The sequence below is a fragment of the Ovis canadensis genome, chromosome 1 (genome assembly GCF_042477335.2).
Source record: "Ovis canadensis isolate MfBH-ARS-UI-01 breed Bighorn chromosome 1, ARS-UI_OviCan_v2, whole genome shotgun sequence".
In the NCBI taxonomy this organism is placed as follows: Eukaryota; Metazoa; Chordata; class Mammalia; order Artiodactyla; family Bovidae; genus Ovis; species Ovis canadensis.
Genome location: NC_091245.1, coordinates 9,259,381 through 9,277,694, shown reverse-complemented (window position 1 = coordinate 9,277,694; position 18,314 = coordinate 9,259,381). Strand labels below are relative to the sequence as shown.

Below are 18,314 nucleotides of genomic sequence, written 5' to 3'. Positions count from 1 at the left end.
AGCTCTGGGCTCACTAAGGGTCCCTCATTGGTCCCCATGCTCCAGGGCCTTGGGGCTGTCTGAACCCTCCTATTCATGGGAGCCATCACTGGCCCTGCATCTCTGCCACCCACGCCCTCACTCTCAACCTCATCACACCTGCACGACAGTCACCAGGCGGTGTTTCGCCTCCATCACACATTTAGTGAGTGGCACCAGGGCCAAGTCTTGCTCTCAGAGTCGTAATCCTGGTAACAACAGAGAGGTGGGAGAGTCAATTAAGAGGAAGAAGAACTTTTTGCCTGGTTCCAAGGGTTCCTGCCACACCATGACTAAATAAATCTCCAGTTCACTCTTGGCCTCAGTTTCCCCATAGACAAAATGGGGTTCATGCTCCCTTTTCTGGGGACATGCTAAAAGAGAAAGTAGGAGGATGAATTAATATCTGTCTTGTCCTCAAGTTTCAGATCATGAGCTAGATGCATGTCACACTTAAGAATGTGATGATGAACTAGCGCCTTCTTAACCCTGTGGTGCTTCCAGAATGTCAACACAGGCTGTTGGGAGGCTCCATCCACATGTCACAGGACAAGAGAAACCTGGTCCAAGGCAGAAGTGGAGAACAGGTCACGCTCGTCCTTTTGTCTGTCTGGCCCACCCACCTCACTGCGTGTATGACCCTCCCTGCTGAGCAGGAGTCCTACCATGCCGCTTGGTCCTGCATCCTCAGGCCTCTCCCTCATCCCTTTCCCTGTCCCATGGCCCACAACCTCAGCATGGCTGTGCAGCTCTGGCTGATCTTATAAAAGCAAATCCTCCACCGGGAGGACGTGTAAGCACCTACCGAGTGCCAAGGGGCAGAATTGGTGCAGGTGTATGTCTGGGTGTGTGCAGAAGCAGAGAAATGAAAAAAAGAAAGAATAAAGCATTCTTCCTGCCTTTGGAGAGCCCACACCCCTGCAAGGAGAAGAGACCCAAAACAGATCACAATACAAGATAAGCATTGTAACAAGAGTAGGTGCCAGAGGGTGGAGGGAATACAAGAAAGTTGTGCTTAGGAGGTGATATTTTAATTGAGACTTGAAAGGATGGGTAAGCATCACCCACCAGAGGGGAAGGGAGAAGAGTTGCACATTCCAGCCTGAGCCAGTGTGAAGCTGGAGGTGTGAACCAGCATGGGGGGAAGGTGGTAAGGGTGATACTCTCCCCACCACCACCCAGAAAACTGTATGTTAACAGGATCTTGACACTGTTACACAACAGAGGGTCTAAAGGCAAGGATTTTAAACCTGACTATGGACAGAACAGGACAGTGGCCTCTGGAGTCTTCCTCTCTCTTTGTGCTCAAGTGCAGGCACACCTTGTCCCTTTCTCCCTACATCCCTGTTTCTATCTCCTTCTTTCATTCGTGTGCCAGGCTCTCTGCCAGGCCCTGGGAATACAAGGAAAAGCAGGTCCCAGGCCAGAAAGGAAGACACAGGCATAAACAGACAACTGTCTGAGGCCATAGGCAAGCCAGAGCAAACGAAATGTGAAGGAGGTGATGATTCACACTGCAAAGCAATTATTTGCTTTGCAGAAAGTCTCCCCCATAAAGTCCTTCTGAATATCTAATCTGCCAGTCGGATGGAACTTAGAGGATCTGCTCAAGCGGTGCTTGGAAAAATATTTATACTTTGAACCTCCAGCGGCCTGCCGCACTGAGACTCCCTCAGGCACCACGTAGGGGAGGGAGGCTGTGTGTTTGGAATTGTGTGTGGACATTTTTGCATATGTCCTATTGTGTGGACTTGATCGTGGCCTGTCAGAAATGACTGCTACAGCGGCAACACGCAGATGGTTTCTTGGTCCATGGTGGATGCTACAGCCCAAACGAAGCAGCTGGGGCTCTAGGATGGAGATCCGAGAGAAGATCAGGAAGACCAGAGTCTTGTGGTCTTGTTGGTAAATCTGCTTCATGCTGGCCCCCAGGCTCAGCCCCTGCCCCCTTCCAGTCCCCAGATAAAGTGACCCCTGAGGAAAGAGGCAGTTGTGTCCATGAGGAAATGCTCCTGGTGCCGCTGCCTCCAAACATGTGGCTCTGGGATGCAGGAGGGGCTGCTCCATCAGGAATATGGAAGGAAGCTCCAGCCCAGAACATGGATAATGTCCTGCCCACCCTTTGAGCTACTTGTGAAGCTGGACAGGCTTCCTCTGAGCTCATCCTCCCACCCACACCTTACTCCCTGTTCCAGGCTTGTCAGCCCTGCATCTCTCAGTTGGGTTGGCATAACCCATCCCAACATCATCGCAAGGGTAGTGATGCTGAAAGAAAGGGTCCAGTCTCCTGAGCAGGCTCACTGCAGAAGGACCCCTCCCCTGCCCTGCCTTAGTGGGCTCGTGCCAAGCCATGGGGCCCAGGAGATGCTTCATGGGTCCTTTGTAGCAACAGATGAAGGTCAGTCTCCCATTTGTGGCCCTGACCCTATCTCTTCTAAGGTCTTGCTTAATCAGATCTCTCCTAAGAAGCTTTGCAGCAAGTCTCCTCTTCATTTTGACTCATGCTCCCTTGATTCAGACCCTTCATAGTCATTTGCCTGGAAAGCAATAAGCTTCTGTCATTCACTTGATCTTCTATCTTCCCATGTATTCATTCAACAAACATTTGTTAAAGTATCTGTAAGATGCCAAGGGCTTCCCAGGTGGCACTGGTGAGAAAGAACCCACCTGGCAATGCAGGAGACACTGATTCAATTCCTGGGTTGGGAAGATCCCCTGGAGAAGGAAATGGCAATCCACTCCAGTATTCTTGCCTAGAAAATTCCATGGACAGAGAAGCCTGGCAGGCTACAGTCCATGGGGTCACAGAAAGAGTCAGACATGACTGAGCACCTGAGCACATAATGTGCCAAACACCATGCTGGGCACTTGATGTACAAAGATAAGTAATACAAGATCCCTACTGCCAGAGAGTGTATAGTCTTGTAAAGGAGATTGTTGTTCAGTTGCTAAGTTGTATCTATGACCCCATAGACTGCAGCACAGTAGGCTTCCCTGTCTTTCACTGTCTCCTGAAGTTTGCTCAGACTCATGTCTATTGAGTTGGTGATGCCATCCAAACTTCTCATCCTCTCTCACCCCCTTCTCCTCCTGCCCTCAATCTTCCCAGCATCAGGGTCTTTTCCAGTGAATGGGCTCTACTCATCAGGTGGCCAAAGTGATGTCTTTGTTTTTTTAATATGCTATCTAGGTGTGCCATAGCTTTCCAAGGAGTAGGCATCTTTTCATTTCGTGGCTGCAGTCACCACCTGCAGTGATTTGGGGGCCCAAGGAAATAATATCTGTCACTGTTTCCACTTTTTCTCTATCTATTGCTATAAACTGATGGGACCTGATGCCATGATCTTAGTTTTCTGAATGTTGAGTTTTAAGCCAGCTTCTGCACTGTCCTCTTACACCTTCATCAAGAGGCTCTTTAGTTCCTCTTTGCTTTCTGCCATTAGAGTGGTATCATCTACATATCTGAGGTTGTTGTTATTTCTCCTGGCAGTCCTGATTCCAGCTTGTGACTCATCCAGCCTGGCATTTCATATTCTGTACTCATAGAAGTTAAATAAGCAGGGTGACAATATATAGGCTATGATAAGATCCTGCTCAGGTTATAATGGAGACACCAAAGACGACAATGTCAGCTCCACGTGGGGCGGGGAGAGTCTCATGCGGAAGATGCTGTCAAGCTGCGAGTCCAAGGAGAGGCTCAGTGTGCCTGGGCTTGTGGAGTTCGTCATACTTGACTGGACCAAGAGGTGCCAGGAGAGGGCCAGGAAAGGCCAAAGGGAGCCCTCTGGGGGCTTAATGGGTTCCCCTAAGCAGTATGGACTTCACCCTGGGAAGGAGGGTTTAACCTAAGCAGGGATGTGGCTACTCTGTATTTTACAAGGATCCTTCTGGTGGCACTGCTGGGGGCTGGGGACTCTGTCCCCCCAGAGATGGTAAGGGACGGAGCCGCCACTCTTAACAATGGGGGCGGGGGGTCAGGTGTGAAAGGATCACAGAGGTTCAGGCCCAGGGGCTCAGAGGCGGGTTAGACGATGGGGAGGAAGGAGGCTGGGGGGTCCCCCGCTTCTGACCCAGGGGCTCGGAGGCGGGTTAGACGATGGGGAGGAAGGAGGCTGGGGGGTCCCCGCTTCTGACCCAGTGGGCTGCTCTGATGGCAAGTGCGGACCTCTTCACTGGGTCCCCGCCTCCAGGTCCACCCCTCTGTGCTCCAGCACACTGCTCCCAGCGTGTTCTCTCTAATAGGCAACTGTGTAAAAGTGATGACTCTACTCATGTGCATAAGCCCTGCGGTTCTTCTCCTAACACAGGAAGTGGGCAACAGCCGAGTGTGCAATGCCCTTCCATGCAGGATGCTCGCCCAGCTCCTCAGCCCCGTCTCCCCACCATGCCCCATCCCACATGCTGTCTCTCAAGCCGCCGTGCTGTCTCACAGCCCCAGGAGGTTTGCGGTGCTCTTCCCTGTCAGCAGTGTCCTCTTCCAGGGCCTCTCCATTCCACTCTTCCCACCCGCCCCACCTCTCCCGACCCTGCCCTCGAGGAAACTGGTCACCTCCACCTCTGTGCTACCACTTGGCATGAACATGGCCCAGTTGGGGCCCTGGGCATACACTGCGGCCATCTCCTCCTCTAGACCACAAGTTCTCTGGGAGGAAGAATGCAACATCTTGTCAATGACCAGTTCTTGTCAATGACCAGATTTGAGTTCCTGCACATCCTCCAGGAAGCTTCAAGGAGTTTGCTCATAGAGTGGGCCATCAGCCAAACCCCCAGGGACCTTTTTAAAATAACTTTAATGAGATAGACTTCACATACCATAGAGTTGGCCCATTTAGTTGCCTTTTAGTATATTCATGGGGTTGTACAGCCATCACCACAATCTGATTCCTGACTATCTTGTCTCCCCAGAAGAAACCCTAACCCATTAGCAATCCCTCCCCACTGCCTGCTCTTCTTCAGGCCTTGGCAACCACAAACGTGCTCTCTGTCTCTGTAAATTTTTCGGTTCCAGATATTTTGTATAAATAGAAACACACAGTATGTGGCCTTTTGTGCCTGCCTTCTTTAACTTAGCTAATATTTTCAACATTCTGTTCATCCATGTTGTACTGTGTGGCAGTACTTCTTTATTTCTTATGAACACATAATATTCTGTTTTATGGATATACCTTATTTGTTAATCCGTTCATCAGTCGATGGACATTGGGTTTTTTCCCTTTTTTGGGGGGGCGGGGATTTTATGAATGATGATAATATGGTCATTTGTGTACAAATTCTCATTTGAACTTACATTTTCATTTCTCGTGGGTGTGTATGCAGCAGCGGAACTGCTGGGGTCATTAGGTAGCTTTGGGGCTTCCCTGGTGGCTCAGATTGTAAAGAATCTGCCTGTACTGCAGGAGACCCAGGTTCAATCCCTGGGTTGGGAAGATACCCTGTGGAAGGAAATGGCAACCCACTCCAATATTCTTGCTGGAGAGTTCCATGGGCAGAAGAGCCTGGCGGGCTACAGTCCATGGGGTCGCAAAGAGTCAGACATGCCTGAGCAACTAACACTTTCACTTTCCCTTGGGCAGCTATGTCTAACATTTTGAGCAGGTATCTAGGAAACTGTTTTCCAAAGCAGCTGCAACGTTTTGTGTTCCCACCAGCTGGAAACCAGAAGCTGAGGGTTCCAGTGTCTCCACATCCTCACCTACACATTAGTTAGTCTGTCTTTTTGATTACAGCCATCCTAGAGACTGTGAGGTGGGGCCTCATTGTGGTTTTGATTGGCATTTCCCCAATGACTGTGATGTTACACATCTTCTCATGTGCTCAGAGGCCATTTGTATACTTTCTGTGCAGAAATGTCTGTTCAAATGCTTTGCCCACTTTTTAACCAAGCTATTTGTCTCTTCATTGTTGACTTATAGGGTCTTTTGTAGATCCCAGATACAAGTCTCATCCAAGAGCCTTCCTCTATGCTGTGCTCAGCCACCTGGGATAAACAAGAGGGACCCTGCACACAGGCAGGAGGAGCCAGGGGGTGCCCCTGTGAGCGCAGGTCGCCCCCTGAAACTCACTCTTCTGGGATTTCTTTCAGCCGAGTGTGGAGGGACAGTGAGAGGAGAAGTGTTGGGGCAGGTGCTGTCCCCTGGGTATCCAGCTCCGTACGAGCACAACCTCAACTGCGTCTGGACCATCGAGGCTGATGCCGGCTGCACCATTGGGTAAGTGTCAGGGCCGGCAAACTGACCACTGCCAGCCATTCAAGGGACTCATCACCAGCATCCTTACCAGTCCGCTAGCCAGTGGCTGGCCCTGCCCACCTCACCTGAAGGCCCCTGTGATAAACAGTCATCGCTATGACCCCAGGCTCAGGCCAGAGCCTGTGGAAAACCAGAAAAGGCCAGCCTGAGCATCACAGGGCTGCAATCCAAGTTCACACGAGGCGCTGGCCGAGGTGACACGGTGACCACACAGTAGCTGAGGGCACAGGCTTGAATCCCAGCTCTGCCCTTTACCGTTTGCAGGACTTTGGGTAAGTCTCTCCTCCTTTCCTTCTGGGGTATATGGGCTATAATACTGGCTTCTCAGGACAGGAAACCCCAATTAGCCATTGTAGGCCATGTGCTCAGCACAGTGCTTGAAACACAGTAAATATTTAACCATGGTTCTATGATGGTAGTGAGAGTCTGCCTACTACTTCAGTCTCACTCCACATCGCTTCCCTTTCTCAATCTGAGTTTTCACATCTGTAAAATGGCAACAAAAATGCTTGTGCTCTAGGACTGTGGAGGGAATAGTTACAAAAGTCCAGCATGCTGTCCGGCACTTTGTACATATTTCCTCAAAATATAGCATCCTTTCCGCATCTGTGCCTAATAGGAATTGCGTATTGGAGTCCCAAAGAGGAGATGCGCGTGTACGTGGTGAGAGGTGGTAGAGGAGTGGGCAGGGGATTGAACAGCAGGACGGGAGGCCAGAGTCTGGACATGGTCCCATCCTGGAAACGGTGACACTGGAGTAAGTGGTGTCAGGTGGAGAGGAGGTGGTCCCGTAGCCAAGGAGGAAGGCTGGCAGGACAGAAGGGCCTACTATGCAGAAGAGGTGACCGGATGGTGGGTGGACTCAAGGGGCTGGGCACGGGTCCACATGGCCAGAGACTTGGGTGGAGGGGTGGGCTGTGGAGGGGAATGAAGCTGGCGGAGCGGGCTGCACGTGGCCCGGTGTGGAGGTCCATGGGTGCTGTGGTCCGTGGTCCCATTCTGGCAGCCTGTGGAAGAGGGGACAGACGGGGGCTGGGAGCCCAGTGAGGAGGAGGCTGGCTCTCTCCAGAGTGTCACTGGGGCGAGGAGGCCTGAACCCCGCCAGTGGCGATGGGGGAGAGGAAGGGATGAGTTCAGGGGACCTTCATCAAGGAGTTGCACCAGCCAGTCTTACTCTCCTCAAGAAATGTGGAAATTGAGGCTTCTGTTTCCTCACTTTTGCTATGTAGCACACAATTCATAAAATAGAAAAGTCGAAAGAACAGTTTGCTGAGCACCTCTGTCCCTGTCACTGGATTCAGCTGCTGTGAATATGCCACCAGATTTTCTCTGTTTTCTTTCCTTTCTGTCCTCATTTTTGCTTTTGCTGAATCACACGAAGGTAATTGTAGACATCCTGATGCTTCTTAAGTACTGGGGCGTGCATCTCCTCCATGATACTGTAACCTGAGCATCCCCAGGACATGCATTGTTAGTTCCCAGGTATTAAGGTTTAGGAGGAGGCTGGAAGGAGAGCAGAGAGATCACGGAGTTTGGCAAGCAGAGCGCCAGAAATCAGTGATGGGCTTTCTGGGCAGACGTGAGAACTGTTGTCACTCAGAGGAATGGCGGGCATGAGCTGGGCTGGGGGGAAGACCAGAGGATCCTCTCCTAGCTCTCCAAAAGAGAGAATCCAGATAAACAGGAAATAATCTCTCCAGAGACAGCAGGAGCTCTAGAAGGGGCCTGCTGGGGTGGTGTGTGAGGACGCCGAGGTGGGGAATGGCTGGGAAAGGATAAATGTGACCTCAGTCCCCATTGGAAAGGCTCCCTGGTGCTTCACAGCCTCAAAGGAGAAGAGAAGAGAAGGGCTTCCTTCCCAGCTGCACTGAGAGCGGGTGGAAGATGGGGACGGAGCAATGGTCCCCTTTTCCCTTCCTCCTGCCGTTCCTCCGCCCAGCCTGCCGTCCCAGCCAGGCGTCTGCAGCATCCACCACGCCTGTCCCCTCGCCTGCTCTCAGTCCCTCGCCGCCTCTCTCCTTCACTGACCCCCACACCCCGCCACCCCTCCCTGGAACCACCAGCAGCCAAGTTAAGGGAATTCATAGGCAGACCACCTTTAGACGGACACAAACAGCCCCTTTGGTGTTTGTGCCCTTACTCAGAGGAAGACTTCCTTATTATTACTATCTTTTAGGGGAGCTGTGCTGGGTGTTCATGTGGCACATGGGCATCTCTTGTTTTTGGTGCATGGGCTTTGGAGTGCGCAGGCTCAGCAGCTGTGGCGCGCTGGCTTAGCTGCGGTATCTGGAATCTTAGTTCGACCAGGAATTGAATGCCGTCCCCTGCACTGGAAGGTGAATTCTTAACCACTGGACCACCAGGGAAGTCCCAAGGCTTCATCATTATTTTTTAAGTGAAAATATCTTTATAGAACGTTTATATATTAAAAAAAAAGAGATACTTATTAAGATTTTTTATGTGGGCCACTCTGTAAAGTCTTTATTGAGTTTGTTACATTATTTCTGTTTTATGTTTTGGTTTTCTGGCCATGAGTCTTGTGGGATCTTAGCTCAACAACCAGGGATTGAACTTGAACCCCCTGCATTGGAAGGCAAAGTCTTAAGCACTGGACAGCTAGGGAAGTCCCAAAATACTCATTTTAAAAAAGTATAAAGTTTACAGAGTAGAAATCAAAAGTCCCCATCATCTTACTCTGTTCTCCGTACACCCTTCATAGGAGAGCCATTGAGACCCTCTTGTTTGACTTCCCCTTTTAGGCATTTTGTATGCCGATGTATACAGAGAGCAGAGGCAATAATCGTGCTTGCTAAAACAAGATCACCTCTTCGAGTGGCTCAGTAGCTTGCTTTTTGTTTTACCATTTACCCACATATCATCATCTTATTATGTCAATATATATAGATCGACCCCATCCTGGTTGATGGGTATAGGGAATTCTATTGTCTATACAACCATAATTTATTTAACTACTTTGCTATTGATAAAGTGGATATTTTCACTTTTTCACTCCAGTAAACACCCTTACACATGAATCTTTGAACAGTCGTCCAATTAGTTCCTTAGGATAGATTCTCAGGAGGCAAATGTTTATGCATGACCTCAAATTTCCCTCCAGCTATTACAGTAATGTATATATCTGCCAGAAGTCTGCTTCCCCGCTCTGCGTCTCTTGATGCTGTCGATCCGGACAGTGTTTACCTGTTTAATGGAGAAAATGGTACTTAATTATTTTTGCTGCTTCAAGTTCTTTGTGTATTTTTCTTTGAGGAAGGTTTTTTTTCCATGTAGACTATTCATCTGGCTTTGTGTCTAGTCTATAATTTCAGTTTAGGTTTCTTTATAAGCTGAGTATTTAACAATGTTTCAAAGTTATTAAGTTACACATTTTGTACGATTTTGTAAATCAATTCCACTTTTACTACATTGTGCCCTTGTTACTTTTTGAATTTTTTTCTTATTTGTGTTCTGTGTATATTTGAAGAAAGGGAAAAGAAAGAAACCCTTTAAAAGAAAGGATTTTATACATTTCCCTTACATCCTATGTATTATGCTTTCTTTCAAACAAAATATACAATGCTTTTTTATTGTTTTATTTGTAACTCTTTCTATCGTTAGCTGATTTGATTTAATTGGCTCTGTTTCTCCTCTAGCGATTTGATAGATCTCTATCCCATTTTCATTCTGCCAGTGATCTTGTGTTTCCATTAATTCTGTTTTCAACAGTATTTATTCTGTTATTCCTGCCTCTTTCTTTTGGAAATCTTGTTTTTGTTTCCATCTTTATTTCAAGAAAAGTGCGCTTTCTGTTTTCAGATTGCTCTTGACAGCCCACTTTTGTTTTTATCAGTGTATTGTCATCTTGCATCTCTCGGAGAACATTATTTATGTTTTGTTTTACAATGGCTCCTGTTTTTCCTACATCAGCTGCGTTCTGCAGTTGGGCCATCTGGGCTGATCATTCAGCTGCGTTCCTTGGAAGAGCTGATTATCTTTATGTCCCGGTTGTCCCCCCAGTTGTCTTGCATTTGGTATCGAGTTGCAGCAGAAAGCCAGACTCGGCCACCAAACTACCTACCACTCTTTACTCGCGCTGTAGCTTGTGAAGTCCTTCAAGTAGGCACCCTGTGCCTCAGTTCTCTTATCTGTAACTTGGCAACTAAAATAGCACCTACCATCTAAGCCTCCTCTGGGAATGAAGTGAGCTAATGTGTCCGAACACTTAGAATAGTGCCTGGGGCAAAAATCCCAAATATGGAGAAAATCCCCCTCCATAGGCTGGTGGGGGGGGTTGTGCTTTTGACCCAGGTGGCACAATAGGAGCACAGGTCACCCCTGAGAGTCGCAGATGGCAGGTGCCATGCTGTTGGTGGGGGTGGGTGTCACACAGGTTTTCCCTTGGGTATGCCAGCCCATGAGACTGTCCCTGGGGCTCAGACAGAGGCCTGAAGGTGCCTCTCCTCACCCTGCCCCTGCCTCAACCAAGCGCTGGAGGTGACCAGAGGAATCCATCGTCACCTTACCCCAGCAAGCTGGGAGAAGAGAGTCCCTTTCCGGGAGTGCCCAGGAGGAACTACACCCTGTAGGTGGCTGCAGGGATTCATGGTCAGGCTGACCCAAGCAGGAAAGTGGGCCCTTCCTGGATGTGCACAGGAGTGGGCTGGTGGTCATACCGGCCCCTGAGCACAGGATGGGGGAGGCATTTGACAGAATGTTTCTCCCTGAGAGCCAAGAACGGGAGAGGCTGGCTGACGAACTCTGTCCAGGCCTGGCCGCTGACCGCCGGAGAGCAGACCTGTGAGCTGCGGCCTGCACGTCACCCCTAAGTATGCCATCGGCGCCTAGAGGGCGGAAAGCTCAGCCCACGTGGGTGGGGCCTCTTCTCAGATTGCAATGTTGGGTTCCAGCTTTCCTTTTTATAATCAGTGGACCAGCTCAGATGACAAGTGGAGAGGGAGGCAAAGCCTTTTTGCTCCTGATCCTCCCCTCTGCTTAATGTGTCTCCAGTCTCTACAGCACACCAGGTTCTGGATCAGCTATGATGGTCCCTGTTTTATAGATGGGATCGCTGAGGCCCAGGAGTGACAAATGTCTCACGGTAACCCAGTGGTACAGGTTTCAAGCCCGTCCCGTCTGGCCCTGGTCTACCATTCTGACCCTGGCTTGGTTCCATTTAGCACAGCAGGACATTATGAACCTTCTCTGTGCCACAGACGGTGTGGTGCCGTGCAGTGGGAAACACGAAGACCAGACAACAGCCAGTCCTTGTCTGCTGGGGGTTCACAGTCTAGTGGGAAATCAGGCAAATAAACTGGTACCTCGAAGACAAGCCAAGTGCTGTAATTGACTGCAAGTCAAGTTCAGTAATGGAGAAAAGAAAGACAAGCAGAGCTTGCTTGGACGCGGAGAGGCAAACATTCCAATGGAGGGGAAGGGGAGTGACATTAGGGGATGTCCACAAAGGAGGAAAGGGCACTCGACTGATGTGGATGGATGTGGGGAGATAAAGATGTGTGGGTAAAGAGGGCTCTCTGCAGGACCCTGAATGCCAAGATGAGAACTCTGAATGGCTTTCTCAGTATAATGAGGAGCTACTGGAATATTCTGAAGACAGTAACAACACTCAGTTCATTTAGAAGCTTGGAACATTTACTCAGTGCTGGGCATCCTGCCAGGTGCTGAGGGTATAAATATAAATAAGAAACAGTCTTTTCCCTTGAAGATCTCGATCTTACAGATAGAAAATTTCTCTATTAAGAATGGAAATAGAAAAACTGACTAAAGCTGGCTTCAGCAGATGGGGGTTCACTTTTCTCCTGGAAAAAGCATCTGATGGTCCCATCCAGACCTAGTGCAGCTGCTTAGGATGCCATTGCTTCTCTTCTTGCCCTTGCATCCCTAGGCGATCATTCTCATAGTGACCTAGTCAGCCGCTGCAGCTCCAGGCATTGTGTCTGCGGCTGTTGTTCAGGTGTTCAGTCGTATCCGGTATCCGACTCTTGGCGATCCCATGGACTACAGCATGCCAGGCCTCCCTGTCCTTCACTATGTCCCAGAGTTTGCTCAGGTTCACGTCCATTGACGATGCTATTGTGTCTGCATTCCAGTCTAAAAGAAGAGGGAAGAGCAAAGGGAGCGAACTTTCTTCTGTGCGGGCATGCGCGCGCATGCGTGCTCAGTCGTGTCTGACTCTGCGACCCCTTGGACTGTATGTAGCCCACGAGGCTCCTCTGTCCACGGCATTCTCCAGGCAAGAATACTGGAGTGGGTTGCCCTACCCCAGGGGATTTTCCCCACCCAGGAGTCAAACCCTCCTGCGCGGCTTCCCCTGCATCGGCAGGCAGATTCTTTACTTCTGCGCCACCTACAGGTGCCGTCCTACATTTCGTTAGTCTGAACTTGCCGTGCCTGGCTGAAATCTGTTTCGTTTGGCTTTTACAGTTTTAATAGTAAAGACAGATGAGAGGTTTGGAAATGGAATACATGTAAGCCTGCCTATAGTGCCTACTTAGATTCTTATATAATGAAATAAATGCTAATGTAGAAGTATGTACAAGCGCAATAGAAAGCCTTTACAAGGTCAGTCCATAATTCCAGGTGGCAGCTTGGGGCAAGGTGTTACAGAGAGGAGGTGCTATTCTAGCCACACATTACAGAGCAGTAGTAGTTCACCATGCAGCGTGGAAGTAAAGCGCTTCCAGGCATGTAAAAGAGAGGAAGGGGTGGGTGTGCACAGCTGCTTCTGAAAGAGCTCATCCTCTGCTGGTCATGATAGTCTCTCCACTTTGGAGGTTCAGTGGCAGCAGTGCGGAGGATGCATTAGCTGGAGAACCAAGCAGGAATCGAGTGTAACTATCCGAGGCGTCCTGGTTACACTCAGAAGAACTGAGTATAAGTTGAGGCTGAGAGCTCTGTGTGGCTGGCTCTAAGAAGGGAAGGCACGCAGGGATAAGACACAGTCCTTTGCTGGTATGCTTTCCATAAGGAGATCTGGGGCACTTGGAGGATGGAGGAACCCCTTGTTCCTGGAAGCTCTGATTTCCGCTCTTAATGCCCATTTAGTCATAAAGTTCTTATTTGGCTAATAGTCCTAGTTTGTTAATTTTTAACTATGGATGTGCTTCTTGATGATTAATGCCAGGGCAACCTGGAAACTCTGTTCTTGGCTGTTGGTTATGAATCAGTGGGATTACTGAGAGAGGGGGCCATGGTTTTGATTACCCATTACTGCTGCCCAGTGGAGCTTGTCTTCCTGGGAGGATGCTGGACTAGACGAAACATCTGGCTGTGCCTGAAGCCCAGATGCCCCCACTGCAGTTTCGTATCAATCAGAGAGCAGCAATCCCCCACTGTGGTCAGCGTGGTTTCCCTTTACCCAACAAGCGGGCAGCTGGCCCCAAGGAGGCAGAGGCATGAGAAGTCAAGCTTCTGTTCACAGCTTTTGCCAGGAATCGTGGCTGCTGGTTTAGCAGCTTCCAGAAGGTTTATTTTCATGTGGGGACAGTAAGTCAAACCTTAAACAGAGAAGGTCCATGTACTCACACTGCAAGAGCTGACCTCCTGAAGGAACTGAACAGATAAGCACAAACACAATGGGGTATTGCTTTGTCAGATTTACAGTTTCAGCAAACCACGGAATAATCAAAAGGAGCTCAAAAGTGTTTGAAGGAGAGGATGTAGGTAACCTGGTAGGTATAAATATAGCTTTCAGAATGGTGATGCTCTCTGGCAATTTAGCTTCTCATAGGTTACCTCTGGAAAAAGAAATACAAACTACTTCAAATTATCCAAAGATGATAATCCAGCTGAGCTTCACTGAATAGTTGAATTGGCCAGAATACATCAATTTAACTGCCAGTTTACAAGCCCAGAAATGAATTCCAGCATCTCTTAGGAAGAGAATAAACAGTTCAACCAAAGAAATGCAAATCTTGTTGGTGTGCCACATTGGACCAGTATATATCTCTCCCTTTCAAGAAATAAATAAGCAAAAATTAAATTAAATTAAAAACTTGTGATGCCACTTAAAACATACCATTCTTTTAAAAAGAGAACCATTTTCCACTGAAAAGATTTTACCGTAGGAGGCAGAAGAAATTTTAAATGGGTGTATAGATAATGCTGTATTTGGCGGGGGGGTGGGGGTGGGGGTGCTGTGCTGAGTCTTCGTTGCTGTGTGCACTTTCCTGTAATTGCTGCACGCAGAGGCTTCCTTCTAGTTTTGGTCCACGGGCTTCTCATTGCCGTGGCTTCTCTTATTGCAGAGCGGAGGCTCTAGGCACGTGGGCTCGGTAGTCGTGGCTCCCAGGCTCTAAAGCACAGGCTCAATCCTTGTAGTGCATGCGCTTAGGTGCTCCACGCCATGTGGGATCTTCCCTGATCAGGGATTGAACCCACATCTTCTGATCTGGCAGGTGGATTATTTACCACTGAGCCACCGGGAAAGTCCGAGATAATATTCTTGTTTAAGCATCAGAAATAGGGAGGAGAAGTAGCAGAAAATGAATGGCAAGATGGAGGAGGAAAGCTCCTGAGCTGGAAAGACAGTGACAAAGACAAGTGAAGAATGAAAAGAAACTAAATACACAATAAAAATTAAAATTTGTAATCACAGTATTTGTCTTATAAGAAATAGAGGCATTGAAATAGGCGACAAGCTGGAGAATCTCTCTGAAACTGCAGAGAAAATGGATGAAGGTGGGGAAGTAATGAAAGAAAAGTTGCTGAATGTTGAAGACAGAGCACAGTCCAGGCAGCATAGATGAAGAGTAATCAACAAATGGAACTATTAACAGAAAGTTGCAATGAAACACAACATGACAGCAAACTCCTCTTATCCTTGGTGAATCGAAAAGACTCACTGAGTTCCAGGCAAAATGGGTAAGATACAACTCGATGAAAAATTAAACACTTCTATTTTTCAAAAAAAATAAAAATAAATAGCTACAAGCATTTGACAAAACACAGCCACACAGGCATGCACGCAATCAGCCCTCATCCGATAAAGCAGCCATTTACAACAAACAGTCAAAACTATTCCAGCCCTCTCAAAGTTTCTTCTCTGTAACATCAAAGGCCAAAGCCTTTGAGGAATCACTGATTCAGCCAGGATATAATATGACCAAGAGCGACAGAAAATTGCCCACCCTAGTTGTTGAAAAAACTTGTGAAGACAAGGCAGCAGACTGCCAAAGTTAACAGTTCCTAAATCCTGGAGCCTATAAACATTACGTCATTGAGAAAAAGGATCTGCGCAAGATGTAGTTAAATCAAGGGTTTTGAGATGAGGAGATTACCATGGGTTATCTGGATGGGCCCTCGATGCAATCATATATATCCTTATAAGAAGGGACCAGAGGATATTTTATATGCACAGGGGAGAAGGTGATGTGAAGACAGACAGACACAGAGATTGGAATGATGCAGCCTCAGGCCAAGGAATGCTGACAGCCACCAGAAATTGAAAGAAGCAAAGAGCAGATTCTCCCCCAGAGACTGGAGGGAGTGCAACCCTGCTGACACCTTGATCTCAGCATGTGTGCTAAGTCGCTTGATCATGACCCCATGGACTGCAGCCCGCCAGGCTCCTCTGCCCATGGGGATTCTCCAGGCAAGAATACTGGAGTGGGTTGCCATGCTTTACTCCAGGGGTCTTCCCAACGCAGGAATCAAACCTGCGTCTCATATCTCCTGCATGGGCAAGTGGTTCTTTACCACTGTCGCTACCTGAGAAGCCTTTATTTCCGCATAGTGGTACTGATTTCAAACCTCTGGCCTCCAGAACTGTGAAAGAACAGATTCCCATTAAGTCACCACATTTATGGTACTTTCTTACAGCAGCTGCAGGAGAAACTAAAGCAGATGTAATTTTTGGCCTAGAGATGAGTAGGGAAAAACTATACTCAGAATTGAAGACCATGAAAGACGATATTTAATTTGAGTCTCTAGTCCCTGCTTGTATTATTAGTGGTTTGATAGTGGAGGAAATCAGAGAGGAAAGTAAAGTCTTTTTAGCCTTTTTGTCTTACATAAAGGAGAATTAAATGTTGTATTATTTTTCTTCAATTTGATAATTAGAGAAAATGCCAGTTTAGGGATAATTTTGAAAATGTTTAAAGATGCCTAAAGTAGAATTGAAAACAAAATGTATATTTTGCAAATCTCTGAAGGAAGTGTGAAAACCAAGACATGTTACCAAGAAAAAAGGAAATAGCATGAAAACATAATAAACAAAAAGCGTAAAATAGAATGATGGAAATACACCTGTATTAGTCAGCAGTAATAGTTAGCTGATGTAACAAATAACCCGCAAATCTCAGTGTTGGACTGAGCTCCACCAGTCTTCTGTCCATGGAATTCTCCAGGCAAAAATACTGGAGTGGGTTACCATGCCCTTCTCCAGGGGATCTTCCAGACCTGAGGATTGAACCAGATCTCCCACATTGCAGGCAGATTCTTTACCATCTGAGTCACCACGGAAGCCCAATAATTAGTTGATGTAACAAACAACCCCCAGATCTCAGTGTTTTAACACAATTAGGGTTCATTTTTCACTCATTTCACAATCCCATGCAGGGAGCAGGGCCGTGGGTATGTGTGGGCGGGGATGCCTCCTCCACAGAGTAATTCAAGGGTCTAGGCTCCTTCCACATGACAGCCTCACCATCCTCCAGTGCACCCTCAAATCTGGCCGACGGAGCAAAGGAAGAAAAAGCATTAGAGAGTGGAACAAATTTGTTTAAGAGTCAGCTCTTCCTCCATTTCCCATTAACCAGAAGACATTTCCCAGCTCACCTAATCATAAGAGAGGTGTGCCCAGCAGGAAGAAGAAGCATGAGTCGACGGACACATAACACCATCACTGCTTAAAGAGCAAGCGTATCAGTTCTGATAATGAGTCTGAATTCCCTCCCGTCTGACCACTGCACGATGTGAGGTAGGAGAGATGGGAAGAGAAGAGGCGGTCCCTGGAGAGGTCAAGGCTGCAGGAGCTCAGGAATGGGAGGAGAGAGTGGGGAGCGATCGAAGGATCAGCCTAGAAGCAAGGTCAGGGGGGAGAGCAGGGTGTGAGATTGAAATGCTGAGCTAAGAGTCTGCCAAAGGAGTGGGCAAACTGACGTGTGGGTGTCCCAGAGGCAGGCCCCAAGGGGAAGGTACCCAGGAAAAGGAAGCCTCTACAGTTACATGGGGAGCGTTTGCTGACCAGCCTGTGGGCAGGGAGGGAGCTGCAAGGAGCCATGAGCTGGTCCCACGAGTTAAGCTTCCATGTTGTAAGAAAAAGATTCTCAAGTTACGTAAAGGAGAAAGATGCCGCTGAACAGAATAAATATAAAATACGTAAAATTTGAGGCAAAGGAATAGCCTGAAAACAAGCATAAATAAAGAAGTTGCTGTATAACACGGGGACCCCAGACAGGGGCTGCCTACATATAGGGCTTTCCTAGTAGCTCAGTGGTAAAGTATCTGTCTGCTAACGCAGGAGACACACGCACATGCACACACACACACACATACACACACACAGAATAAAATATGATAAAATGCTTAGTCCACAATTATGCCAACAGTCATGGATCTTTATGCACCAAATAACCTAATAAGATGGAGAAAGAAATGGCAACCCACTCCAGTATTCTTGCCTGGAAAACCCCACAGACAGAGGAGCCTGGTGGGCTACGGGCCATGGGATCGCAAAGAGTCGGACACTTCTGAGCGACTAATACTTTCGCTTAACCTAACAAGAAAACATAAAGCAAAATCTGTCAGAAAAACTGGAAGAAATTGACAATCATAGAAGACTTTAATGCATCTCTCTTAGTGGCGTCCAATAAATAAATAGAACTAAACTGGAATTTGTTTGAGGTGATTTTACCATTTTTTGATTTTATGCTTATATCAGACAGTGCTAGGTACTTCATGATAATGTTACTGCCATTTTACAGAGGAGTAAACTGAGGCTCTGCCAGGTCACTCAATTAACTCTCAAGTACTAGTATCAACTCTCTGAACCCAAGTCTTTGACTCCATAGCCACTTTGTTAGAGCCTCT

General features: G+C 47.9%; 1 protein-coding gene across 1 annotated transcript in view; it reads left to right on the top strand.

Annotated features, from left to right (window-relative positions):
* Window positions 1–18,314, top strand: part of CSMD2 (CUB and Sushi multiple domains 2) — a 682,283-nt gene that overhangs the window by 491,082 nt on the left and 172,887 nt on the right. Inside the window, exon 25 of the mRNA XM_069545242.1 lies at window positions 6,101–6,227. Within this exon, the coding sequence (XP_069401343.1) occupies window positions 6,101–6,227 (127 nt within the window). The remainder of the gene's footprint in view (window positions 1–6,100; window positions 6,228–18,314) is intronic.